The sequence below is a fragment of the Tripterygium wilfordii genome, chromosome 9, assembly GCF_013401445.1.
Source record: "Tripterygium wilfordii isolate XIE 37 chromosome 9, ASM1340144v1, whole genome shotgun sequence".
Taxonomy (NCBI): Eukaryota; Viridiplantae; Streptophyta; class Magnoliopsida; order Celastrales; family Celastraceae; genus Tripterygium; species Tripterygium wilfordii.
Genome location: NC_052240.1, coordinates 5837184 through 5862994, shown reverse-complemented (window position 1 = coordinate 5862994; position 25811 = coordinate 5837184). Strand labels below are relative to the sequence as shown.

Genomic DNA, 25811 nt, shown 5'->3' with positions numbered 1-25811 from the left:
CTTCTTTATGGTTCTTGCTCAAAGAGAAGTAAATTTGTTATTGCTTTGTAATTTGAGCGAAATTGTGGTATGTAATTGAATTTTTCTTCTTATACTAATTCTTTCATTGTATTTGTTTCTGGAGTTGCTTGCAATTGAATTTTTGTTTGCATTTCTAATTGCTACAAATAAAAAAAACTATCGACAGATGGTTGATAAATTTCTAGAGATAAAATGAACAATAATTTTTGATAAATTTACGAAAACAAATCTATGCATATACATTCACAAAGTTTATTCGACTGCCTTGGGAATTTTGTTTGAATAAATTAGTTGAAAAAATAAAATTCACAATAAAAACACTAAAACGAAAATGAGACAAATAATTTTGATTACAGAAAAGAAGTTTAACAGATAAATTTCTTCACATGAGAACCAAATCCACGAAAAAGATAGATATAAAAATTAGTTTTTGTTGAATATATGAATAACAAGTAAATGTATTTACCTCTCTTTAGTCTTTACTCCTTCTTTTGGTATTGTTCTAGTGAAGATCAAAAGAGGTCGACATCGGTGTTGTATGATTTGTTGTGGAGCTCTATAATTTTTTTAAAATGAAAAGGAGTGTATACGTAATTTGATGATTTGTTTCATTATTAATATATTTTTTTCCGGTGAACATATTGGGACGTGTCTCCAATTGTGACGTAGCAAGTGGTAATTGTCTCTTATTATATATTTATATTAATATTTTCTTTCATTTTCTTACCATTTTTTCTAGGAGTGTGAATCGGTCGGTTTGGTCGGTTATTTTACATTGAAACACCCAGACCAAAATTTTGATTTTTTTAGATATAGAAAACCTATAACTAACGGTCACGCCATATGAGCATGAAAACCACTCAATGGTTTTCGATTATTATGGTCGATTTTTAGGTCAAACATATGGACTTGATACACTAACTTAGTATACTAACTAAATATGTGAAAAATTAAATAACCTATAAGTAAAATTGTAAAGCTTAAAACAACATCTGTAAGGATTAGGGGGCTCTACAATTAGTTTTAAATTGTAGAGTCTATAATTGGAATCTAATGGCTTAAGAGATGTGCCACATCATATCACATTTTGTTTTTTCATTTTAAAAATTTATATGATTTTTTCTTCACCATTAGATATGAATTATAGACTCTAGGGAATTGCGGAGCCCCTAAATCCCTTTAAGTTACTTAACTATATTATATTTATAATATTTATAAATATATAATTTCGATCGGTTTTCTCTCTATAAATAAAAAATAATCAAACTTTTGATTTTTTAACTTAGCATAATTAACCGGTTCGGTTTTCAGTTACATGTATCATATGAACAGTTCAATTGATCGGTTTGATCGGACGGTTCGATTTTTTGGATTAATTTTGACAGCCCAAATTTTTTCCTAGAAGATTTTATCTGGCATCGACGGAGAAAATAGTAAAATACGGCAGAGACTTCACAAAAACCTAGAAAGAAGCGGAGTCAATTTAAAACTTAAAAGGAACAAAAGAAATAGAGAGAAAAAAAAGGGAGATACAATAAAACACCATTTTGGACTCGCTCTCGGTATCCATACTACCTAGGGTTTCTCGAGCAGGGACAGCTAAACGTTGAGATCATGTCGGCATAAGGGACGACCGGAATGGACTCCGCCGTACTCGATGATATAATTAAGCGCCTCACGGAGGTCCGATCAGCGAGGCCTGGCAAGCAGGTTCAGCTCTCTGAAGCTGAGATCAAGCAACTCTGTGTTGCGTCCAGAGAAATCTTTCTTCAACAGCCCAATTTGCTCGAGCTAGAGGCCCCGATCAAGATTTGTGGTACGGGGTTTAACTAATCATTGTGCTGTTTAAGTTTGTACTTTTTTCTTGGTTTTTTGGGGCCTTTGTGTAATTTTGTTGGGGGGTCTTTTCGGAGTTCGTCACTACTGTTACGGAGGACTTATTGCTTTGATCGCTTTTCTTACTTTGCATGCTTCATCGTCACCGAATACAATAAGGTTTACAAATGAATTCCTTTTTCGTCAAATTGTTTGGCTTTTAATGGAATTTGGCGTGTAGATGTTAATAGGGGATCATGAACTGCGGTCAATTACCTGCGTTTAATAGGTTTCTGATGTTTTGCACAAGTGTGTTTAGATGAATTACTATGTGCTCCTTGCTAACAAATCCTACCATGTACTCCTTGCTTGCATATTCACTATTTTATTGATGGAAGCTGTAGGATTGGAATGATTAATTTGAAAAGCACTATTTAGGGTGTATTCTCACTGTTTTTTTGTCCAATTAATTGGCAGCCTTGATGTTTATACTGTAAATGTACTCTTTTTTGCATGTGGTGTTTGAAGCTAGACTGTTGGGGTATCAAGGTTCTTCGAGAGAGTTGACTACTTGTTTATGTAGCCAATGTTTCTGAAACTTTCTTGCAACTCAGAGGAATTGTTTTATATTTGCGGAGGAGCTGCTTATGCGGTGGTTCGGACACCATACAAAATAATTGATGAGAGAGATAGATATTGTGAATAAGTCTCAGCTCCAAAAGTTTTAAGTCTATTTTGGGCTTTGAGCTATGGTACATTTAAAACGTTGGCATAAAAATATGTTTTTGGTTTGATTCTCAGCTTCACATGGCCTAATGTGCTCTTTTTAGATATCTTGAAGCTTTTACTCTAGACTGTATTGATCTATGGAAATAGCTTTTCTTAAACTTGTCCTTGCCTTTGTTTGTTGTTGCAGGTGACATACATGGGCAATATAGTGATTTACTAAGGCTTTTTGAATATGGGGGTTTTCCTCCCAATGCAAATTATCTTTTTTTGGGGGATTATGTGGATCGTGGGAAGCAAAGTTTGGAAACTATATGTCTTTTGCTTTCCTATAAGATTAAGTACCCTGAGAACTTTTTCCTTCTAAGAGGAAACCATGAATGTGCTTCTATTAACCGGATCTATGGATTCTATGATGAATGTAAAAGGAGGTTTAATGTGAGACTATGGAAAGCCTTTACTGACTGCTTTAACTGCCTTCCTGTGGCGGCTCTTATTGATGACAAAATATTGTGCATGCATGGTGGTCTCTCCCCTGATCTGAATAACTTGGATCAGATTAGGAATTTGTCTCGTCCAACTGCTGTCCCTGACACTGGTTTGCTATGTGATTTGCTCTGGTCAGATCCTGGAAGGGAAGTTAAGGGATGGGGAATGAATGACAGAGGGGTTTCATACACCTTTGGTCCTGATAAGGTGTCAGAATTTTTAACGAAACACGAGTTGGATCTTGTTTGTCGTGCACATCAGGTACTAGACTTTAATATGTAGTCTGATATTTTAATTTTGAACCCATGCTCTACACATTCTTAACCCGGATGTGCTTACCTGGTCCAGGTTGTAGAGGATGGATATGAATTCTTTGCCGACAGACAGCTCGTTACCATATTTTCTGCTCCCAACTATTGTGGTGAATTTGATAATGCTGGTGCTATGATGAGTGTCGATGAAAACTTGATGTGCTCTTTTCAGATTCTAAAGCCTGCAGAAAAGAAAGCTAAGTTCTTGATGACTAACAAAATGTGATAATTGCTACGTCATTGTTCTATGGTATCAGCCAAGGTGAGCCAAATATGTTACTATTTCTTTCTTGATCTTTGTATTTTGTATTGTTAATGAAATGTTGACGGTTGTGTTTTTTTTTTGTGCGTTGACCACTGTTGTACATGCATGGGTTCCTTAATGATACTACTTTTTGCTCTCTTGTCTTGGTATTCATGGTGTAATTACTTTCTCTACCTTCTCCTGACTGAATATGGAGGGTACCTTGGGTGGTGGGATCTGAAGAATTTATTAGTCTGTTCAGGTTGATAGAATAAGAATATAAGATGCCATTTGAACAAAAACTGAAATACAAATCTAGATTGGTTGTCACTTAAGTACCATGCTAGAAGTACTGTATTGTATTTGTGGATTAGAAATTTTAGAATTTGGGTTTGTAAAATTTTTTCCAATAAAAAAGAAGGGAGTCTAGAGGTTTAATCTGCACTTTTATGTATTTCCTCTTTCATAATGACAAATAGAGTCTCTGGGGAAATGGCACCTTTGGAATACCAATTTATCTTGGTAATAGAATTTTGGAGCCTAATTTGCCACCTAAAGTTGTTTTCTTTACCTAGGAAGTTGCCCGGGGTAGAGTTATTACGAAAGACAATCCACACAGGAGAAGCTGGAGTATTGCAAACAGATGTTTTCTTGGAAATAAATTGAAGCATGTGTTATTGATCCTACTTCTTTGTAGCACTTGGAAACATATGGGTTATAGCTTGGCAACTCATGATTCTTGAGGACCTCTTGAGTGATGAATAGTTCACTGGTTAAGAAGCTTTTCATTTTTTGGTATTTCATTAGATAAGGAGTTACTAGCATGGAATATCATTTTCTAGGGCAAAGTTATGGAACTAGCTTTGGGTTTTTTTTTCCGTTGTTGCTGCTCCAATTAAAAGCATTTTTATGCTAAATAAATTATTTATTGTCTGATCAAATCTCTGGATCACCGTTGCTTCAATTCAGAGCTTAAAGGAGTTAGGAAAGCATGTTTATTCAGTTTGTAGCAAAGTCATGTGGATGGGACATGGTAAGTTGCAAGAAACTATACTTGAAATGGATTTAGTATTCTGTGGATGAATGATGTACCTGAGCATTTACTTTGTGGGATTCTTTCTACGTTGTTTGGGGCATTCCTCATCCTCTGTAAGTTAGATGTTTCTGAAACAGATGAAGAGCCCTTTGAAAAGGCCCTTTTAATTCACTCTGGGCATTCTTTCTTGTTTATAGAAAGTATGGAACACTCAAAAGTTCTGCTGTGCCTGTTAGAATAAATGAAAACCTAGATCTTCTTCATATGAGTCCCTATTTTCTTTCCCATACATTTTGATGGTGATTGACAGCTTTTGTGATACCAGTTTGTCAAATATCTTCTCTCATCTTTGTCAGATCAAAACTTTTGAGCCCCATTTATATAGGCTTTTGTACAAATAGGATTTTTTGCTTTATGCAATTTCAGTGAATGCTTTGAACAGTTTTTCTTTGATTGAATATACACATGATTTCATCTTTTTAACTACTGTGTCTCTTGCATTGGGTCTGGTATTTACCCTGATTGATGCCTGGGTTTGACGACTCTTATGCAGATTCTTTTCACGCTGCCCAGCTGTATGAGACATTCTTCAAATTGGAAAAGAAGTAAGAATTGTGCTTGATGCTATGTTAGTTTTCAGCTTGTCGGAGCTAAAGCTTCACGAGTCGGGTCCAAAATCACATGTCATGGGGTAGCCTAAGCTAGCTGCGATTTCTTCTCTTTCTTGTTTTAGCTTTTGTGCCTTGTATTTTAGTACTTAATCGGCATTACATTCTAGTACTTAATCTGCAATGGATGTGTACATATTCCAGACATGGTCGTTTTTGTTATGGTTTAAGAATTGGAGCTTTTGAGATGATTTGTCATATGTTTTTTGCCCATTTCTGTTACTCCCAGATTCTTGTCATCAATGACGATGGTGATGCCGGTGGCTGTGATATTTGGATGTTGATGCCTAAGCTTCTTTCTAATGCTTTTTTTATGACTCAATGAAGACAACAATGTAGTTTACTTTCTTACCTCCAATAGGTTGATTGGTTGGTAACTTCTGACGCTATTCAGGGGAAATACTCCAAATGGAAGAAGACAGAAGTGTCTGAAACTTGGAAATGAACAAACAAACAAACAAGAAGTCTTATTAAGGATTTTTTGGTATCATTATGATGGGGGATCTATATACGTCTAATTGCAAGTAATTCCAATTTCATTCACAATTTAGGATTGGTATTGAGATTTCAGTGTTAATTTCCAGTAATCCCATTAGGGCTTCTACTATTTTCCTGAACATTTCAGGATAAGAATATTACACGATAAGCGTATAATGATATTTACATTGGAACCTTTTTTTTTGGTAATGGAAAATGACATTAAACAAGTTTTTCATCTAACGACAGAGTTAATTGAGTTAAAGCTCAACGCATTGTGAGTGGTAATCGAATTTCGAATCTTCCTAATCCATTGCAATATAGCCTAACCTATTTTACTTTAACCTCAAAAATTACACCAAAAATAAATAATGAAAACGTATAATTATATTTCCATTCTTAAGAAAGATAAATATAGTTTGATAACATTATTAATAGAAATCAAACATGGTCTTAGAATCTATTTATACCAAAAGTGACCTCCAGTCACCTGTTGACACGTGGTAGTGAGGGAAGTACAATTGATAACGGTGTGGCAAGGGTAAGGAGATTTTAAATTAACAATTGTTCATTTTGCAAGATAATTTGATGTTAAGTGAGCTGAAATTCAAGACACAATTGCTGAAAATTAAGAATGTTTGAAAGGCTACAAATAAGGGATTTATTGTCATAATTGTTTTAACCCTTTTAAAATAGTTTGTTAAATAAAAATCGAGTTTTTAGCAAGATGAACGTAAAGAAGTTTAGAAGATTCCGGAGTTTGTAGCTTGTACGTTCCTAAAATGTCTTAAATACATTTTTAGTAACTGCACCACAACCAAAAACCTAAAGCACGTTCGTCCAGCACAAGAAGAAGTCTTTCCACGTTCAGGAAGACATAGTACCACCAATATGACAATTGTTAGCCATTTTCCTTCAATCGCAAGCACAAGGCCTACAATCTAGGAAGGTGGAATAAGATGCATGTTCTTAGTACTCCCACATCTGCCTTGAAGAAGGAGCATGATCTGAGAATTCTCACCACAATGCCCATTACTAGGAGGAAGCTGCAATTATGAAGAGTTATGACCTAGTAACCTTAGGAAACATGAGTTGAAGACCACCATGATCACTATGAAGATTATAAAAGGAAGAAGAAAAAAGACTAACACTGACCCCGCGTCAAACAAAGACTTTGCGTCAACACACAGACTCCGTGTCTACAAAATATTACTGTTTTCTTAGGCAATGATTCCGATCACTTATCTTTACAATTAGCATGGCTTAGGCCAACTAGTTCTTTAGATTAACCCTTTACATTTTAAGCCTTCGTGGTTGTAGCCTCCGCAACTATATTTTTGTTTTAACTTTTAAAGCACTCCTTAATACATTCCAAGATGTATTCCTAATCAATGAAATTCCTGATGCATTCTAGTAATGGGTTGTTTTTCATTTCATTTCAATAGGAGTTATTTCATTCCGGTTTTAGTATTCTATCTCTTGCTTTTTTCGCTCGACACTTATTACATTCTAAGTCTTTTTGCCAAAAGATAATCTCAAACCAGCAGCATTGTGTTCTTAGACTACACAGAGCTCGTTTGGTGAACAAGTCAGATTTGGTGCAACCCCATATTAGAATCTTTGGACTACTGCTAGTCCTGACACACCTGAACACACATCATTCATAACTCAAACACTTCTATCCCCTAAGTGTCAATATTTGTACATATCATGTCCAACACAGAAGATAACGAACATAATCACTCTGAGTTTATACCAAGGTTATAGACATGAAATTATCTCAATTTAAAAAAGTAGTCTCAATAGGAAAATTGACCATAAAAATACAATACAATAGGACCCGGTTTTAAACCAGACACAAAATTTTGTGTTTGAACTCGAATTTCGGACATATAACTCATGTCCAAACTTGGTTTAATTTGGATTGAACAAATTCAATCATTCAAATCGGACATAATTTTGTCACCCCTACACTAAATAGGCCTAAAAAAAGTGTTGCCTGAAAGTGCTGCTAAATAGCCCAAAGAATATAGTCTCAATACTTCCCAAACTGATGTGGTACGCCTAGTCAGCCAATCCATGTGGTAAAATTGAAATTTCATTTCAAAATTTGAAATTCTAATTTCTAGACCATTTAAAACCTCATGATTTGAGGCTTTATACATTGAAACATGCAATCACAGTAACCCATTCTCTCCAAATATATTTACTACCGCAAAAGCTTTCTTCTTCTTGTTCTTTCAATTCCAAGTGGCGATTGTAGTGTCGATGAACTATCACATTATTTCCTAACCATCAAGCATTCAAGAAACCCTAATTTCAAAGTATTTTCAGTGTAATGGAACCCTATTTCAATGTATTTTGTTTGTTTCCAGCAAAATTGATGTGTGTTTCTGTTATCCTTTTCAAGTTCTTGTTGATTTTTGTGTTTTTTCTGGGTTTCTTATGGACATAGATCGTAAAGCTTCCTGATACAACTTCTTCATCCGGGTTTCTTCTTCAATGGTATACCTTGAATTTACCAGGTATTTCATTCGAGTATCGTATATTTTATTCTTGCTACTTACCTTGTTTGTAAAATCAATGAAAAAGACCATATAGCTCTCTGATTCTTATGGTTCTACTTGTTAATTGGATACATTGAATTTTCCTGGCTTTCCCTTTGAGTGTGTACTGACCCATGTAAATTTCATGGCTTCATACTTGTTACTGGCTGGCTTCTAGGTTTTTGATGGGCCCTATAGTATGTGTGGAACTATTTTGGTGCTTACCTTGTTTGTAAAATCAATGGAAAATACCATATAACTCTCTGATTAATGGAAAAGACCTGAATGTATGGGGTATTTTGATCCTTACATTGTTTCAAGGTACTCGAGGCCTAATTTCAAGGTATATGTTCTTGCAGTGACTGTGCATTACATTCTTGTTGTTCAGACATTTATAGGGTATGTGGAACTAAATTTGCAATTACTTTGTTCTTAAACACAATGGAAGTGACCTTTGTTGACAAAAGTAAAATATTTTGAGGCGTTTCCACTTGGAATTTGAATCTCCCCTGACCATTTCGTATTTCTTCGTTGATTTTGGTTGGGTTCTATGCTATCGTGGTTCCTATAGTTTTTGTTAGCTTATTGTCCACTGACATTGTTTTTAAACTCAATACAAAAGACCAAAAAAAACTGTGGAGTTCATCTGGTTTTGTTTGAACCTCATATTCATTGAATTATATCAGGTTTCATTTCTTTCTTTCTTGCTTGCTTTGATTTGTTTCTAAGCCATCTTGGTTCAAAGAGTATATGTGGACATATTTTGCGCTTACTTTGTTCTTAAACACAATGGAACTGACCATAAAGTTGGAATTGGAATCTCCCTGACCATATTGCATGTCTTTATTGATTTTGATTGGTTTCTATTCCATCTTGATTTCCAAAATGGTTGTGCACATATTTTGTGCTTGCATTGTCTTGAAACCATATGGTTGTGTTCCTTTGTATTCCATTAATTTTTTGTTAAGGTTTTAGGACTCATTTGACAACTAGATCCAATGTACCACCATTTTTGGTCATTGCATTGTTTCATAATACAATATAAATTAGCCAAAGGAGATGTCCTTCCTCCATTTTTTGGACCAATTGCTTGAATAATGAAGTTGTTTGGAAAGGATTTGAAACCATATGGCTGTGTTTCTTTGTATTCCATTGATGTTTGTTAAGGTTTGATGAATCATTTGACATCCATCTCCCATCTGCCCCCCAATTTTGTTCATTGCATTGTTTTATAAAACCATGTAACCTACCCAACGGAGATACCCTTCATCTCTATTATGGGGGATTATGTGAATAATAAAATTGTTTAGGAAGGATTTGAAACCATATGGCTCTGTTGCTTTGTATTCCATTGATTTTTGTTAAGGTTTGAGGACTCATTTGACAACCAGATCCCATTAACCCATTTTGGTTTGTTCATATGGATCTGTTGCTTTGTTCATTGCATTTTCTCGCTCCAAATTTATTACATTATTTTAGTTGGTTGCACAATAGGCTTCCATGTAATTTTCCTTCTTTTTCTTTCTTGAAGATTACATTTTTCCCAATGACAAAGTAACTTGGATTTGAAGTTGTCAATTAGGGACGCACCCCAACAACCTCCAGGATCGTAAGTTTTCCAATAACTACTAAAACAATTATATTACTTTGAATATTAATAATTAACTTATGCATCTATATTCATTGTCTTTGTTGTCAAACAGTGTGTATTATGACATTATTGTCATGCACAAAATGGAGTACTTCTTCACCAACAAACCTATCCTGAAGACTTTGCCAGAGGAAAATCGTCTTAGGTTTAGGACTCACATTATGCTTATGCTTCACAATGACAATGATCATGTATGGGATGAGAAAGATAACCTAGTCCTTGTTTCCAATGAAGATGATAGTGCCAAGCTGGCTTAGGAAGAAGTACATTGTAAATATTTTTTTTGCTACTATGTTGAACTATTTTATCTATGTATTGTAGTTTCCTTTGTGAAAATTAGCAATATGCATATTACACTAAACATTGACCGAAAACAACATATGTTCTTTTATATATATATCACATAACTTCCTCTAAGAGTAAACAATGTACAACCCTTACAAAAAAAATCCACTCAATCTCCAAGTCATCCCACAATGGATATGGCTCATCATGCCCTTCCATTTCTTTACTAAATCAGTGGGCTTTGCCCCTACATTTACATCCCCTCAATCTCCATTGTATATCATGTTGTTTGATCCCTCAATTTCCTCGTCTCTGAAAGGGATATACATCATTATTTCCTTCCATTTCTACATTGAAATCAATGTAAGACCCTGCAAAATTCATCAAATATAACACGTAAAGTAAGCAATGTATTACATAATAATGTATTGGAAAAGGATTTGGATAAATAAACCCCCTATTTTAAACCCCCTCCCCTAGGTTGTCATGTCATGTCTCCTCTTTTTTTTTCTTTTTTTTTAAATATATGTCATCTCACTCACATACACACATATACATATATATATATTACGTACATATATATATATAGATATATACATATACGAAACATATATACATATATATATATATATATATATACATTTATTAATTTAAATGCTTTGATTAAGATTTTCTGTTTGGTTTTTTTTAATTATTATTTTTCATTTTAATTTTTTTGTTTAAAGAAAAGAGAAATTATATTTTTTTGATATTAATTTCATAATTTTGTAAGACATAGACAATAATTTATTCAAGCACATGAATAAAAGTTTCGGATGAAGATTTGATGAATCCATATGAGTGCATGTACGCATCTAATTGTTTCGCATACGGAGTCGCCCATGCAGCTGCACAAGCACGCCTACAGTGAACCCATTCAGGTGTGATGGGAGGCATTGGATAATTCCTTGTCAAACCAACTTTGACGTAGTGATTACCATTTATGTGCCCTATAGTGATGGCAATGTGTTGATAGGGTGATGGAGGAGCTGTACGTAGTGGTAGATATTGATAGTATCATAGAAGATATAGCTGTAACTAACTGTATTATATGTTAATAAGTGCTGTAGATATCTTACCATATATAGAGATAGACTGTAGAAATTAGTAGCAGGCAATCAGGGATAGAGATTGGAGCTGTTACTAGCATACAATCAGGTATATATTTAAAGATATTACTAGCATACGGTAAGGCATATGTTTAGGAATATGATATAGCTGTTAGTCACAATATTAGGCTTGTATTATGGAACAATATTCTATTTAATGAAAGGTACTCTCACAATGAGAGGCATTCAGCAAAATTGACATGGTATCGAAGCAAGGTTTCTGAACTACTTTGCTCTCTGATTCTTTGGTTTTCTTGGCTTTTGCTTGTGTTTAGTCCTAGATATCTAGGTCTCTTGGATTTTGGCTTGTCTAGGCTTGCTGTTGGAAAGATCCTTATCTTTCTGTTCAATAGCTCTTTTATTTTCAGATCTGCTGCGATTTATTTTCTTGGTATTCTTGGTTCTTTGGTTTTCTGGATTTCTGGGTGCTGGCATAATTCCAAGCTTGCGCTATTCTTGTGTTGTCAAATCATTGTTTCATCATGTCGACAAGCAACAATGATTCGTTCAATATTCGATTCACTGGTAAGAACTATTCCTCCTGGGAATTTCAGTTTCAATTATTTGTCACAGGGAAGGACTTATGGGGTATAATAGATGGAAGTGATCCAGCCCCTACAGATCCTACAAAGTTGGCTTCGTGGAATGTCAAAAATGCTCGTGTGATGACATGGATGTTAGGGTCTGTTGATCCTCTTATTGTCCTCAATTTGAGGCCATATAAAACTGCGAAATCCATGTGGGAATATTTAAAAAAAGGTTTATCATCAGGACAATTCAGCTAGATGTTTTCAGTTGGAGTATGAGATTGCTTGTTACTCTCATGACAATCTCTCCATTCAAGATATCTTCTCTGGTTTCCAGAATTTGTGGGCAGAGTTTACTGACATTGTTTATGCTACAGTACCCGCTGCATCTCTCTCTGATGTTCAAAAAGTTCATGAGCAAAGTAAGAGAGCTCAATTTTTAATGAAGTTGCGATCCAAATATGAGGCCATTCGCTCCAATTTGATGAATCGTGACCCTCCTCCATCCTTAGATGTTTGTTTTGGAGAATTACTTCGTGAAGAGCAACGTCTTCTCACACAGGCCACTCTTGAGCAGGGGAGGTTGGGTACTAATGCTGTTACAGTTGCTTATGCGACTCAAGAGAAAGGCAAAAATAGAGATATGCGGAAAGTGCAGTGTTACAGCTGCAAAGAATATGGACATATTGCTCTCAATTGTAAAAAGCGATTCTGCAATTATTGTAAACAACAAGGGCACATCATCAAAGAGTATCCTACTCGTCCTCAAAAGCGCCAAGCCAATGCGTTTCAAGCTGTAGTGGGCACTCTGCCTGATGGACAATCTTCAGAAGGGACCAACTATCAATTTATTGCTCCAGCAGTGTCTACAAGCACTCCTACGGGTGCTGGGCCAGCAGTTCTTACTGCTGATATGGTACAACAAATGATTGTTTCAGCATTTTCAGCCTTAGGGCTGCAAGGTAAGGGTAATACATCCTCTCAACCTTGGTTTCTTGATTCTGGTGCATCAAATCATATGACTAGTTCATCTCATATGCTTCAAAATGTGCGTCCGTACGATGGTTCATCACATATTCAAATTGCTAATGGAAGTCATTTACCTATTGTTGTTGTTGGTGATATTACTTCATCTTTCAACAATGTTTTTTTGTCACCGGGACTTTCTACTAGTCTTCTTTCGGTTGGTCAGCTGGTTGATAATAACTGTGATGTCCATTTTTCTCGTGATGGTTGTTCTGTGCAGGATCAGGTGACGGGGACATTAATCGCGAAGGGGCCTAAAGTTGGGAGATTGTTTCCACTACATTTTTCCATTCCTATTGTCGTCTCTTTGGCTTGTACTACTGTTCAAACTAAGGGTGATGTATGGCATAAACGTTTGGGTCATCCAAATTCTCTTGTTCTGTCTCATGTATTGAATTCTGGTTTGTTGGGCAATAAAAATCATTTCACTTCCCAAAGTCTTAAATTTGATTGCTCTACATGCAAATTAGGCAAGAGTAAAGTCCTTCCTTTTCCTTCTTCTGGCAGTCGTGCTAAACATTGTTTTGATATTATCCATACTGATGTTTGGGGCATTACACCTATTATTTCTCATACTCACCATAAGTACTTTGTGACATTCATTGATGATTATAGTCGATTTACTTGGGTGTATTTTCTACATTCCAAGTCTGAGGTCTTCTCTGTTTTTAAGACCTTTTTGGCACATGTTAATACTCAATTCTCTTCAGGTATTAAAGTATTGCGATCTGATTCTGGTGGGGAATATATGTCTCACGAATTTCATGAGTTTTTGAAACCAAAAGGCATTATCTCACAATGCTCTTGTCCTTACACGCCACAACAAAATGGAGTAGCGGAACGCAAAAAATCGTCATCTTTTAGATGTTGTTCGGACATTATTACTTGAGTCTTTTGTTCCATCTAAGTTCTGAGTTGAAGCTTTGTCTACTGCAGTTTATTTAATTAATAGACTGCCATCTCAAGTGTTAAACTATGATTCTCCATACTTTCGTCTTTTCCATGAGCATCCGAGTTATCATTCTCTACATACTTTTGGTTGTGTTTGCTTTGTGCACTTACCATCTCATGAGCGTCACAAACTTTCTGCTCAGTCTATTAAATGTGCCTTTACGGGTTATAGTGTTTCTCAAAATGGTTTTGTTTGTTATGATCCATGCTCTAACAGATTTCGTGTCTCTCGAAATGTTATTTTCTTTGAGGATCAATACTTCTTTCCTACTCATGTTGAGTCATCTCCTACAGCAACACTTCTTCCTACTTTTGATGACTTAACTTCTCCTCCTGATCGATTCAAGCCTGGCTTTGTGTATAAACGACGTCAACCAACTATACCCCTTCCGGAGACTGATCCATCACCTGAGACTGTTCAGACAGCTCCTCGACGACCTACCAGAGTCTCGCATCCTCCTGATAGGTATGGTTTTCCTCATACGTCTCTCACAGCTACTTTATCCAATATTTCAATTCCTTCATGTTACTCCGAGGCTGTCAAACATGAGTGTTGGAAAAGAGCAATGCAGGAGGAACTTCATGCTCTTCAAGAAAATCATACATGGGACATCATTCCTCGTCCATCTGCTGTTAAGCTCATTGGGTGTAAATGGGTAATAGGCAAGAATATGGGATTGACTATGAGGAGACATTCGCTCCTATGGCAAAAATGACTACGGTACGTACAATCATTGCTATTGCTGCTTCATAGAGTTGGCCACTTCACCAAATGGACGTCAAGAATGCTTTTCTACATGGTGATCTCAAAGAGGATGTTTACATGACTCCTCCACCTGGTCTATTCTCTACCTCTACTTCAGAAGTGTGTAAGTTAAACCGGTCCTTGTATGGATTAAAACAAGCTCCTCGGGCATGGTTTGAAAAGTTCCGGTCTACCTTACTTAAATTTTCATTTGTGCAAAGCCAATATGACTCGTCTTTGTTTATTTGCAAGACCTCCACTGGTGTTGTTTTCCTACTCGTTTATGTAGATGACATCGTGATCACTGGTACAGATTCCTCCTTGATTGCTCACCTTCAGCAGAAACTTCAAGAATCTTTTCACATGAAGGACCTTGGCCCTCTTACGTATTTCTTGGGTTTGGAGGTTCATACTGATACTTCTGGGGTGTTTGTGCATCAACATAAATATGCACAAGATTTGGTTGCTTTGGCTGGTCTTCAAGATTCTTCCTCGGTGGATACCCCATTGGAAGTCAATCTTAAATACCGTTGTGAGGAAGGCGATCTTCTCCCAGATCCTAGTATGTTTTGGCAGTTGGTTGGTAGCTTGAATTATTTGACTATTACACGACCTGATATCTCTTTTGCAGTTCAGCAAGTTAGCCAATTTATGCAATCTCCACAACATCTACATTTGGCAGCAGTTCGTCGTATCATTCGATACCTGCGAGGTTCTTCGCGTCGTGGTTTATTTTTTTTCTGTTGATACTCCTATTCGTCTTGATGCCTTTAGTGATGCTGATTGGGCAGGATGTCCTAATACTCGTCGTTCTGTTACAGGTTGGTGTATGTTTCTTGGAGATTCTCTAATATCTTGGAAAAGTAAGAAGCAAGATCGTGTTTCCAAATCTTCGACTGAATCAGAGTACCGTGCTATGTCTGCAGCGTGTTCAGAGGTTGTTTGGCTTCGTGGGCTACTCGCTAAACTTGGCTTTCCTCAATCTGATCCCACTCCTCTCCATGCTGACAACACCAGTGCTATTCAAATTGCTACTAATCCAGTATATCATGAGCGTACTAAGCATATCGAGGTGGATTGTCACTATATCCGAGAAGCTGTGGATACTCGTGTGATTTCTCTTCCCCATGTTCCACCAACCTCCAGATTGCTGATGTGTTTACCAAGGCTATGACAAGGCAACGTCATTAGTTTTTGGTTGGCAAATTGATGCTTCTTGATCGCCCAACATCAATTTGAGGGGGGATGATAGTATCATAGAAGATATAGCTGTAACTAACTGTATTATATGTTAATAAGTGCTGTAGATATCTTACCATATATAGAGATAGACTGTAGAAATTAGTAGCAGGCAATCAGGGATAGAGATTGGAGCTGTTACTAGCATACAATCAGGTATATATTTAAAGATATTACTAGCATACAGTAAGGCATATGTTTAGGGATATGATATAGCTGTTAGTCACAATATTAGGCTTGTATTATGGAACAATATTCTGTTTAATGAAAGGTACTCTCACAATGAGAGGCATTCAGCAAAATTGACAGATATGTCCAACTTTCTGCATGATGAAGAACATGCAATATCACATTGTATGCAGAAGCAATCAATAGACCTATGTCTGGCATTGTCATCCAGTACTCAAATGGTGTTGCAACATCATCTTGAAAAAAGTTCAGTGAGTGCTTAGCACTGTATGCCCTCTCTTCGCCGCCAAGTATTTCAACATATTGCGTCCAACTCTGCCATCAGGTTATACCGAACATTGGGTCATTCATCTTCCCCATGACCAAGACACACAACTATCGATCGAAAGTTTGACTAGTTGAGGTAACACTAACAATTTCAAGGAGAGGCAACCCATACCTGTTGGTCTGACATGTCGCATATATCAACAATACGTGTGGGAATGCATACAATCGATCTAGCGAGCCAGGATGTGCGAAGAACAAATCTTCGAGCTCATTGGTTGCATGGTTTGCTCGATAATCAAAAAAGTATTCTTGGTCTTTGAGGAATGAGAATACAACTTGCATTTGTGATTGACCCGATCTCTCAGAGGTCATGTGCTTCTTGTGTGCATTATATATGATTCTGATGGTGCTCACGTTGTTCGAATCTCGCTTTTTCAACTCTGCCAATATGTCCCGTGACTTGGCATTTTGTGCAGACATGTCAACCATAATTTGAATTTCAGATTCAGAAAGCCGACCGGGTATGAATGTCCCTCCATATATAATGCAGGATCATGATTATGCTCCGCACACACCACCTCCAACATCCAATCATCGTCTAGCTTCATTTTCCTCCCTTTCAATTTGAAAGGACATTCTATTTTTTTGGTGCCAGTCTGTTTCGTTGAGGGTTTCTTGCTCTGGTAATTGCCACCGCGATCACATTTGAATTGTAATCTATGTTTTTTACCGAACCCACCAATATCTGATCTATAAATGATGATGATATATCCCAATTTGTGTCCAGTTTGTTGAATCCACTCGATCATCGATTGTCGCGATTTGAACACATGATAATGTATTAGTTCTTATTAGAAATTTACGAATATTCATTCAACATAACAAAAGAGCTCATATTTTGATTGATTAAAACATTATACCATATCAGTTTCAAATTCACATCTATCGTTAACTTTGATATTATCGACCATCTCGTCCGCAACTTCGTCTTCTTGCTTTATTTCGGCTGAGATAAAATCACCCTACGAACAATATAATTTCCACTGAGTATTTACAAAAAAACATCAATATAATTTATATCAGTATATGTATTTACCTGTTCACTTGAACAACTTGACAAGTGGCAGTCGAAAATATCACTCAAGTAATCCATATCCACAATAGGTTCACTCTCTTTTTATCTCGAAGACAGACTATTTTAAGACTCTCTCTCGTTTTTCTCTCACACACTACTGCTATCTCTTGCAGCTTCTTAAAATACTCTGCGAACTTTTCTCAATTTATAGACATATATGTGTACACATGTACAGACAGAGATAATATATTCTCTGTCCTATACATAGAATATATTAGGATAGAGAATATACAATGGATACCCATATACAATTGATAGATAGATATAATTGAAAAGTCATATATATATATATATGTTTCGTATATGTATATGTATATGTGTATATATATATTATATGTGTGTGTGTGAGTGAGATAGGACATGATGGGACATGACATATATTAATTGAAAAAAAAGAAAAAGAAAAAAAAGAGACATGACATGACAATTTAGGGGAGGGGTTTAAAATGAGGGGATTTGAATAGTGCTTCCCATTCGAAAAAGGCTACCTAAACAACTTAAGAAGTACTCTGATACTCAAATTTGTCACCGAACATAAACTAGCATGAAAATACACTATGGTGATAGCAACTTCACTACAAAATCCTTATAAGAACATCGTGTATCAACTTGACCTCGAACCATGTTCAGTTGACAGCTTAATGATCACCTAAAAGGTTCTTAACACCAATGGAAGCACCAATATAGTTTGCAATTAGAGAAAATTTACACCAATAACTAAATCTATACTCCCTACCTTGAATCTCGACTGTGAATAGTCAGAAGTTGTTATGAAACTGGCGGCAAGTCACGAACGACTTAGCTTCTAACGATTGCTCCAACCTTGATAGCAGCTGTGAACCTACCCAATTCAACACAATCCAATTCCCACAAATGGCAGAGCTTGCCATTGATGATAGTTCAAGGTTTCCTTAAAGTAAGACAGAGAAATTGTGTAGAGCAAGAGAAAACAATTGTGTAAAGCAAGAAAGAGAACTTGTGAAATGATGTCTTTACAAAGAGAAAGAGAAAACTTTATTTGGAAGAGCGGGAAATAGAACCCTATGTAATAAAAAGTTTTCATTTATTTTGTCTTTATCCATGTTGGCATGCTGAATAATCACGCCAACTCAGTGCCACCTAGATCTGGGATTCTTTAGACAAATTTCTTTGGGATAAATAACATTTTCGTTGGGTGAATGTGCCTCCTTTTTTATTTGTGGAATGTGCCTTAGACAACAGTACATATTGCCTGAATGAGTGAAGGCTGTCATAATTAAGTTGTCAATAATAAGTCATAATTAAAGTGTTGAAAAATGCGTCTTCCTCCTATTTTCTTACCAATATATATTTTTTTCAAATCTCATCCAGCACTTCTGAAAGTGTGTTATAGGAGAGAATTTTTTTGGGTAGTTTTTAGGCTGTTAAATCTTGGAAGTGTTATATAAAAGGCGCCCGCTTTTTATTTCCATTACCTCTCTCTTTTCATTCAAATTTTAGGCCTTGCCTTCTCTCTTCCTTCCTGTAGGGTTTTGGTTTTCATTTCGATATCAAATACCAATTCAACTTTCTCTCAAGAGACATAGAGATAGAGGATGAATTCGGTGAGAGACATGAAGAATTTGGTGGATCCGTCGACGGCGCTGCTGGCGGCCTGTGGAGGTGATACCGTCAAGCTATTCGATGTCGTCAAGCCCGGCGATCCCTGCACTCTCACCTATGCTCCTTCACCGGGTTGCCTCCTCAACTGCGTCAAGTGGAACCACACTAGTGAGTAGTCATAAACTGCAAATCGGTTTTTTTTTTTAGTTGCTTTTGGTTTCTTGATTTGAATGCGAATGCTCTTCTTTTTTAATCCTCCAATTTTTTGTGACACCAGGCTGAGAATGTCTGTCTATTAATTTGTTCCCAATTGGATATAATCTCTTGCAGATTTAGTTGTGGCTAGTGCTGGAGAGGATAAGAAAATCTCACTCTGGAGGAAAAATGGACAGAGCTTGGGAACTATTCCTGTGGCTGGCACAGACAGTGGAGACAGCATTGAGGCATGTGTTTTCACTAATGCATAAATTATTTTAGTAGTTTCTTTCCGTACGGCTAATACTATTGAATTGAAGCTTGTATAAAACCCTATGATGCTTGACTGGGATTTTCAACTCTATTTGTGTAGTTAAGTGTCAACCACCACCTCCAATGCCAATGCAGGCATATGAGAGCAGTTTTTGGTGTGAAATTCAATGTATTGAGTCATTTGAAAAACTTGACAACATTGCAAAATCCTGTCACTTTTGTTTCTCATTAATGCTGGTTATCGATCATTTTTGTGGAAAATTTATTCATCAGTGAATCTAGGTGTTGTCTTTATTTGTCCACATCATAAAGTCATTGGGGATTATTTGATTTGCAGGAATCCATCCTGGCTATCAGCTTTAGCAATAAAGGATCTAGATACATATGTTCTGGGGGAAGTGGGCAAGTTGTAAGAATTTGGGATTTACAGAGGAAGCGCTGTATAAAATGGTTGAAGGGTCACACCAGTTCAATAACTGGTGCTATGTACAATTGCAAAGATGAGCACTTGGCTTCCATCAGTCTGAATGGGGATCTTATTCTTCACAATCTTGCATCAAGCGCAAGGGCTGCTGAACTTAAGGACCCGCACCAACAGGTTGTTTAGTTTATTGTATCCAGTTACTCTCTTCTGGTTTTGTTACTTTTTTTAAGCTAATTTTTCGCTTGCAAATTTTTAAGATCAGGTATTGAGGGTGCTTGATTATTCACGGATTAGCCGGCACCTTTTGGTAACTGCAGGTGATGATGGCACTGTGCATCTGTGGGATACGACCGGTCGTAACCCAAAGGTTTGTAAATGTACTTTCAAAAGCGTGTTAAAACATGTGTATAGTTAAAAACATATGTCTAGTTAGGAAATGCTATGCAGTTTATTAAGTTTTGCAAGATCATATGTAATGGAGCTATAGATTATAGAATGTTAGCTGGTTTAAATATTCTAAAGTACATCCTGAATATTGTGCCTGGAAAACTTCAATGGATTTCACCTTTTTTTGTGTGTTTCTGTGCTAATGCGGTAAGAAGAGTGGGCATCATTGGTGTATAGCAGCTATTAGGGAAGCAGAAAGAAGAATTCAGTCTTTTGGACTAGTATTTTGTATTATCAATGCCGTGATGATCTTTTCCCTTTTTTTCTTCAGATAAAATCAGTATGGAATATTTTTAGCCTTTTTTTTATTAAGTTTTCTCATTTACCAAGTGCACCCTTAGTTTGTCTGTTGAATAAGACTGATTACCTTATCTTCCACATTCTGTTTGAACTCTTCTATTTTAACTTTTGAAGAACTCGTGTCCATTACCCCTAGGTTATACTTTAGGGTTGTAGATGAGGGCTTAGGATCTTTATTGAGTCCTTTTCTCCCTATACTCCTTTTTTGCAGGTAAGTTTTCTCATTTACCAAGTGCACCCTTAGTTTGTCTGTTGAATAAGACTGATTACCTTATCTTCCACATTCTATTTGAACTCTTCTATTTTTACTTTTGAAGAACTCGTGTCCATTACCCCTAGGTTATACTTTAGGGTTGTAGATGAGGGCTTAGGATCTTTATTGAGTCCTTTTCTCCCTATACTCCTTTTTTGCAGGTAAGTTTTCTCATTTACCAAGTGCACCCTTAGTTTGTCTTTTGAATAAGACTGATTACCTTATCTTCCACATTCTATTTGAACTCTTCTATTTTTACTTTTGAAGAACTCGTGTCCATTACCCCTAGGTTATACTTTAGGGTTGTAGATGAGGGCTTAGGATCTTTATTGAGTCCTTTTCTCCCTATACTCCTTTTTTGCAGGTTTCTTGGTTGAAGCAGCACTCTGCACCAACTGCTGGTATTAGCTTTTCGCCATCAAATGATAAGGTTGGTGTCCCGTTAAGTTTCCATTCTCTCTTCTTTATAGAGAACTTGTTATTTGAGGTATAATTTGGTCGTCTAGAGAAGCATATTCTGGTCAAAATTTTGGAGGAATATTTGTTATATCCCTACATCTCTAATATTTTTCATATGGCAGATAATAGCCAGTATTGGTCTGGATAAGAAATTATACACATACGACTCAGGGTCTAGAAAACCCTCTTCTTGCATTGCTTATGAGGCACCTTTTTCTTCACTGGCATTCAGAGATGACGGTTGGATACTAGCAGCTGGAACAAGCAGTGGTCGTGTGGTGTTCTATGATGTTCGTGGAAAACCAGAGCCTTTAACTGTTCTTCGTGCTTATAGCACTTCAGAGGTTTCTATTACTCCATATTCTGCTTAATATGAAAATTAGTCAATGGAGAAATATTTCTGTCAACTATATTGTTGCTCATACTTTCATATAATTCGAGCATTGTTCATACTAGTTTATTTACTTGGCCACATATATGATTAATGTCAATAAGTTACATGTCTAACGATGCATTTTTCTTGAAATCGTGTTTAGTGTTAAAATTAGTTACTTTGCCATTCAACCCAATAAGTTAACTTGTTGGGTTGAGGTGTTTCACACCATTTATATATATATATTCTAACACTCTCCCTCACGTTTGGGCTAGGCAACTTTGACGGCCAAACACGTGCACAACAAACGAGGCCTAACCCTAGGCTACTCACATACAAAGGCCCAAACTTGGGGCAACAACAAATGGGGGTTTAAATTGCGGAGACTAAGGTTTAAACCGAAGACCGCTCGCTTTGATATCATGTTAAGATTAGTTACTTTGCCATTTAACTCAATTAGTTAACTTGTTGGGTTGAGGCGTTTCACCCCATTTATATATATTCTAGCATTTAGTTTACTAGAAAATCTTTGAAAATTTTTACACGTACGATAGTTGGAAAAATTTATTTGTAGATGTTAATTAGGAGTTAGGGTTGTTTTTGTTGAATTTAGCCTTTATTGTAATTGTTGATTATATCTTAATAGAGAAAGTGTGATGAGGAGTTGAGAATCGACTAAGATGGAGAGGAGAGAGCGATGTGTTACTATGTGCGAGAGGGAAGAGTATTTTGCTTGTTGCCATGATAATAGGCCTCATATATTGTATTAGTTGTTGTCCAAGGTGGCATAAGAGTGTTGCTGGAAACTTTTGTGGGATACTCCTGTCCTACATCGTGATCCTCTGTAAGCATTGGTCGCATTCTCCGTGGCTCAATGTTATCAGCAGAATGCCAAATATGGAATGAAGAAAAATGGAAAGGATTTGTATTGAAATATTACATTGTTATTTTAATCGTATGACAATATTCATACGTAAGGTTGCGTGCTCTTGTTCAATTTCACAGTATTCTATGCTGGAATGTTCTCAGTCATGCCCGTCCTTTGTTTGACAGATAATATATCCATTTTCCAACTGTAGGATTGCTCCTAAGAGTAATCAAATAAAAATTCTATTAAATTTACTGCTTTTTTTCCATGCAATGCATAACAAAAATGAGAATTAGTTATATGTCCTTTTGAAGTCATTATTTCGACACTTTTGTGTTCCACCTCAGAGTTTTGGTTTTAAATTTAGATTAACAGCACGACATCGATAGTATCTTTCAATGCCTAAACATTAGAAACCCTGATTTTGGTGGTAGAAACTCTGAGTGTCTCATTTTTTCTTAATACCAAATATTTAATGTATTCCTTAGGCTGTTACAAGTCTATGCTGGCAAAGATCAAAACCAGTTGTTGTGAATGAGAGCAGCTGCACTGCTGAGGCTGCTCTTTTGGGAGGTGCTGTGGAAGATTCCGTTCTAATGCCTGACCCCCTTCCCTCCATAACTTCATCAAGTCTTTCAGTATCTACTACAGTATCCGGTTCGCGCAATACTGGCCGTTTGGTTGCTTCTGTAGAAACATCTTCACTCGCTGGAATTACCAGTGGATCTTCATCGAGCTTGCTTACTATGGCTTCAGCAGAGGAAACACCACATCGTAGCCATTTGTGGCCTGGTGGAACATTGTCAAAATTACATGCTCCTCGTTCTAGTTATAATTTTAAGGATGATATGGAGGTGTTTTCACCGCTTGTAGATGTCCAGCCGATCACACCCTCTCTTGATAAGCTATGGGATAATCATGAGAGAGTGAAGAAGGATCAATTTCCCGTTGATAAGAAGCCTTCATCTATGTTATATCCATCAAGTCGGAGATTTCCTTTTGCGGAAGATGGGGCCAATGATCATCCAATATTTGATTGGAAATCCACTTCGTCTTCCAAACAGGTATAACTATTGGATCCTTGTCTCTTTATGATGGCTGCATAGATCAATACCCCTACCCCCACACCACCTTTTCTCATATTTTCTGTTCAGTTGTAATATATACCTGAAGCATAGTGCTCATGTCCTCTAATATCAACATCTGAGATACAAATTCACTTTTGTAGTTAACTAACTTGTTACAGTATTGCTTATTGCTTTCTTTTTTCCCGTGAACTCTTGATATAGTTACATTATATCATTTATAAAATTATGAGAGTTTGGCGTTGATGTGGCATTCTGTCTTCATGGTCATGATTTTTTTAATCCTCACCTGGTGCAGGATGACAATCGAGATTTTACATTTTTGGGATCCTCACCATCTCCATCTTCCAAGAGTGAAGACTCTTCAATCACTCCCCCAGAAGCTTGGGGTGGTGATAGATTCTCAGATAAATTTGCACATCTACATCAGCCACTAAATTTTTCGTCTCGTTTTGGGATGTCATCCTCTGGCAGTATTACATCAGGTTCAATGTTTGCTGGAGTGCAAGATCTATCGTCATCAACAAGTCAGATGAGTATGAGCTCATTGACAAATTCTACCTTGAGTTATACCGGTTTGCAAGCTAAAGATGTCTCGTCAAATCAGGATACTTCATTGGGATTTCGAGAGCACCTTTCCTCTAATTCTACATCGCTGTCCTTAAGTACAAAAAACATCACTGGTTATGCTAACCTTGAAGCCCCAGGCTCACCATCTTTGACTCTGCCTCGGAGATATTCAACCTATGCCGAGAGGATAAGCACCACGTTGTCCTTGAGTGATGGGACATCACTTTCTTTGGGGTCGCCTAAAACCAAGAAGACAGGAGCTGAAACCAGGGAGGAACTTCTGAATAGCTTGTTGTCAAGGTCTGATTCATCAGCTGCTGCGGAATCTGGAATGGTTCCCGCAACTAATGTAAGCCTACGTTTCCTGAAAAAAAAAAATTTGCCTACCTTTTGGGTTTATAAGCATGTTGATTTGTCTGACCGCTCAATGTTTGCTATTAAAGAAAAGTACTGCTTTTGTGTTCTGTCACCGTGGATGCCTTTGCTGTTGTACTTTGGACTTACAAAGTCAGATGTCACTAAGTTTACGTCGCCTTTATGTCATCTTCAAACGTTTCACAATAGTGATGGCATCTATAATTCCAGAGAAGTCAGATATTATGATGTGTTTTGTAACTCACTTGCCATCTTTCTTAGATTGTAATGGCAAAAGTTCAAATTTGCAGCAGGGTGGAATTGCACATGCTCATAAAGGCCCTCAATCAGATCCGCAACAAGGAAGTTCCTTCTCACTTCAACTCTTTCAACGTACTCTTGAAGAAACCCTTGATTCGTTTCAGAAATCGATACATGAAGACATGCGGAATCTTCATATTGAGATTCTGAGACAATTCCATATGCAGGAAGTAAGTGCCTGGTGGTACTGCCAGTTTTCTCCTTGATTTTTCCATGTTGTGTTCTCATAATTATTTTTTCACAGGTGGATATGTCGAGGGTGATGAGTTCAATATTGAAAAACCAAGCAGAGTTGATGGAAGAGGTCAAATCTCTCAGGAAGGAGAACCAGCAGCTCCGTCAGATGCTTTGAATGAGATTGTGTTGATGCTATAATCATTGTTGAGCGATTTTTGTATTCTTTTATTTTGATTGTCTTGTTCTTTCTTTTCATCATTCCTGCCTCGTCATTGGTCTCTGTTGTTTTTATAGGCAACTACAGTTGCTCTTTGCCTCTATGGGTAATAGCAGCGCAGGAGAGGTGGGAAAAGGAAGGGGAAAAAAGGAAAGAAATTGCGGATGCTAGTTATAGAGTGTTTAAAGATGTATATAATTTCTTATCATCTAATGAAATGAAGCTTGTAACAGGTAATTCTGTCACTATATTATGTCATGTATTCAGTTCCTCATTTGATTACTGAGCTTAATATGTGGGGTCTAATTCTCAGTTGCATTTGGTTTATAAAATGCTTGATCCATTTACGATGTAACCGCAAAAATGCAGAGTAAAGCAGATAAATTTCCAGAGAGAATGGAATGACCCAACCTGGTAT

The 25811-nt window shown here is 36.7% G+C and overlaps 4 protein-coding genes across 5 annotated transcripts; 3 read left to right on the top strand and 1 right to left on the bottom strand.

Annotated features, from left to right (window-relative positions):
* The first annotated feature begins 1522 nt into the window (after nucleotides 1-1522).
* Nucleotides 1523-5580, top strand: LOC120005843 (serine/threonine-protein phosphatase PP1 isozyme 4). The gene is made up of 4 exons (XM_038855697.1): nucleotides 1523-1837; nucleotides 2753-3312; nucleotides 3400-3624; nucleotides 5196-5580. Exons 1-3 carry the CDS (start codon nucleotides 1660-1662, stop codon nucleotides 3586-3588), a joined length of 927 nt encoding a protein of 308 aa, XP_038711625.1. The 5' UTR covers nucleotides 1523-1659; the 3' UTR covers nucleotides 3589-3624; nucleotides 5196-5580.
* Nucleotides 5581-14693: 9113 nt separating this feature from the next.
* LOC120005959 (uncharacterized mitochondrial protein AtMg00810-like) lies at nucleotides 14694-15840 on the top strand. Its single transcript, XM_038855837.1, has 3 exons — nucleotides 14694-14790; nucleotides 14956-15245; nucleotides 15298-15840. Exons 1-3 carry the CDS (start codon nucleotides 14694-14696, stop codon nucleotides 15838-15840), a joined length of 930 nt encoding a protein of 309 aa, XP_038711765.1.
* Nucleotides 15841-16182: 342 nt separating this feature from the next.
* LOC120005958 lies at nucleotides 16183-16850 on the bottom strand. Its single transcript, XM_038855836.1, has 2 exons — nucleotides 16534-16850; nucleotides 16183-16228 (listed from the first exon to the last, which is right to left on the bottom strand). Exons 1-2 carry the CDS (start codon nucleotides 16848-16850, stop codon nucleotides 16183-16185), a joined length of 363 nt encoding a protein of 120 aa, XP_038711764.1.
* A 1990-nt stretch (nucleotides 16851-18840) lies between these two features.
* On the top strand, nucleotides 18841-25674 carry LOC120004777 (protein NEDD1-like). 2 transcript variants are annotated; one of them, XM_038854069.1, is made up of 10 exons: nucleotides 18841-19245; nucleotides 19408-19520; nucleotides 19883-20143; nucleotides 20232-20336; nucleotides 21334-21399; nucleotides 21551-21772; nucleotides 23158-23733; nucleotides 24053-24673; nucleotides 24990-25169; nucleotides 25244-25674. In XM_038854069.1, exons 1-10 carry the CDS (start codon nucleotides 19071-19073, stop codon nucleotides 25349-25351), a joined length of 2427 nt encoding a protein of 808 aa, XP_038709997.1. In that variant the 5' UTR covers nucleotides 18841-19070; the 3' UTR covers nucleotides 25352-25674. The 2 variants fall into 2 exon arrangements, with proteins under 2 accessions (XP_038709997.1, XP_038709998.1); XM_038854070.1 differs by having other exon boundaries at nucleotides 18844-19245; nucleotides 24993-25169.
* Nucleotides 25675-25811: the final 137 nt, after the last annotated feature.

What these genes read in the sequence shown, in the direction of transcription:
- LOC120005958 (XM_038855836.1), bottom strand. Translation starts at nt 16,850, where the DNA reads ATGGTTGACATGTCTGCACAAAATGCCAAGTCACGGGACATATTGGCA. An exon ending in GCGACATGTCAGACCAACAG is followed by an intron (nt 16,229 to 16,533) that starts GTATGGGTTGCC and finishes TTCATCATGCAG; the next exon opens with AAAGTTGGACATATCTGTCA.
- LOC120005843 (XM_038855697.1), top strand. Translation starts at nt 1,660, where the DNA reads ATGGACTCCGCCGTACTCGATGATATAATTAAGCGCCTCACGGAGGTC. An exon ending in GGCCCCGATCAAGATTTGTG is followed by an intron (nt 1,838 to 2,752) that starts GTACGGGGTTTA and finishes TTGTTGTTGCAG; the next exon opens with GTGACATACATGGGCAATAT. An exon ending in TTGTTTGTCGTGCACATCAG is followed by an intron (nt 3,313 to 3,399) that starts GTACTAGACTTT and finishes TACCTGGTCCAG; the next exon opens with GTTGTAGAGGATGGATATGA.
- LOC120005959 (XM_038855837.1), top strand. Translation starts at nt 14,694, where the DNA reads ATGGACGTCAAGAATGCTTTTCTACATGGTGATCTCAAAGAGGATGTT. An exon ending in TACCTCTACTTCAGAAGTGT is followed by an intron (nt 14,791 to 14,955) that starts GTAAGTTAAACC and finishes TCGTTTATGTAG; the next exon opens with ATGACATCGTGATCACTGGT. An exon ending in CTAGTATGTTTTGGCAGTTG is followed by an intron (nt 15,246 to 15,297) that starts GTTGGTAGCTTG and finishes TCTCTTTTGCAG; the next exon opens with TTCAGCAAGTTAGCCAATTT.
- LOC120004777 (XM_038854069.1), top strand. Translation starts at nt 19,071, where the DNA reads ATGAATTCGGTGAGAGACATGAAGAATTTGGTGGATCCGTCGACGGCG. An exon ending in TTTCGCCATCAAATGATAAG is followed by an intron (nt 21,400 to 21,550) that starts GTTGGTGTCCCG and finishes TTCATATGGCAG; the next exon opens with ATAATAGCCAGTATTGGTCT. An exon ending in CCACTTCGTCTTCCAAACAG is followed by an intron (nt 23,734 to 24,052) that starts GTATAACTATTG and finishes CACCTGGTGCAG; the next exon opens with GATGACAATCGAGATTTTAC.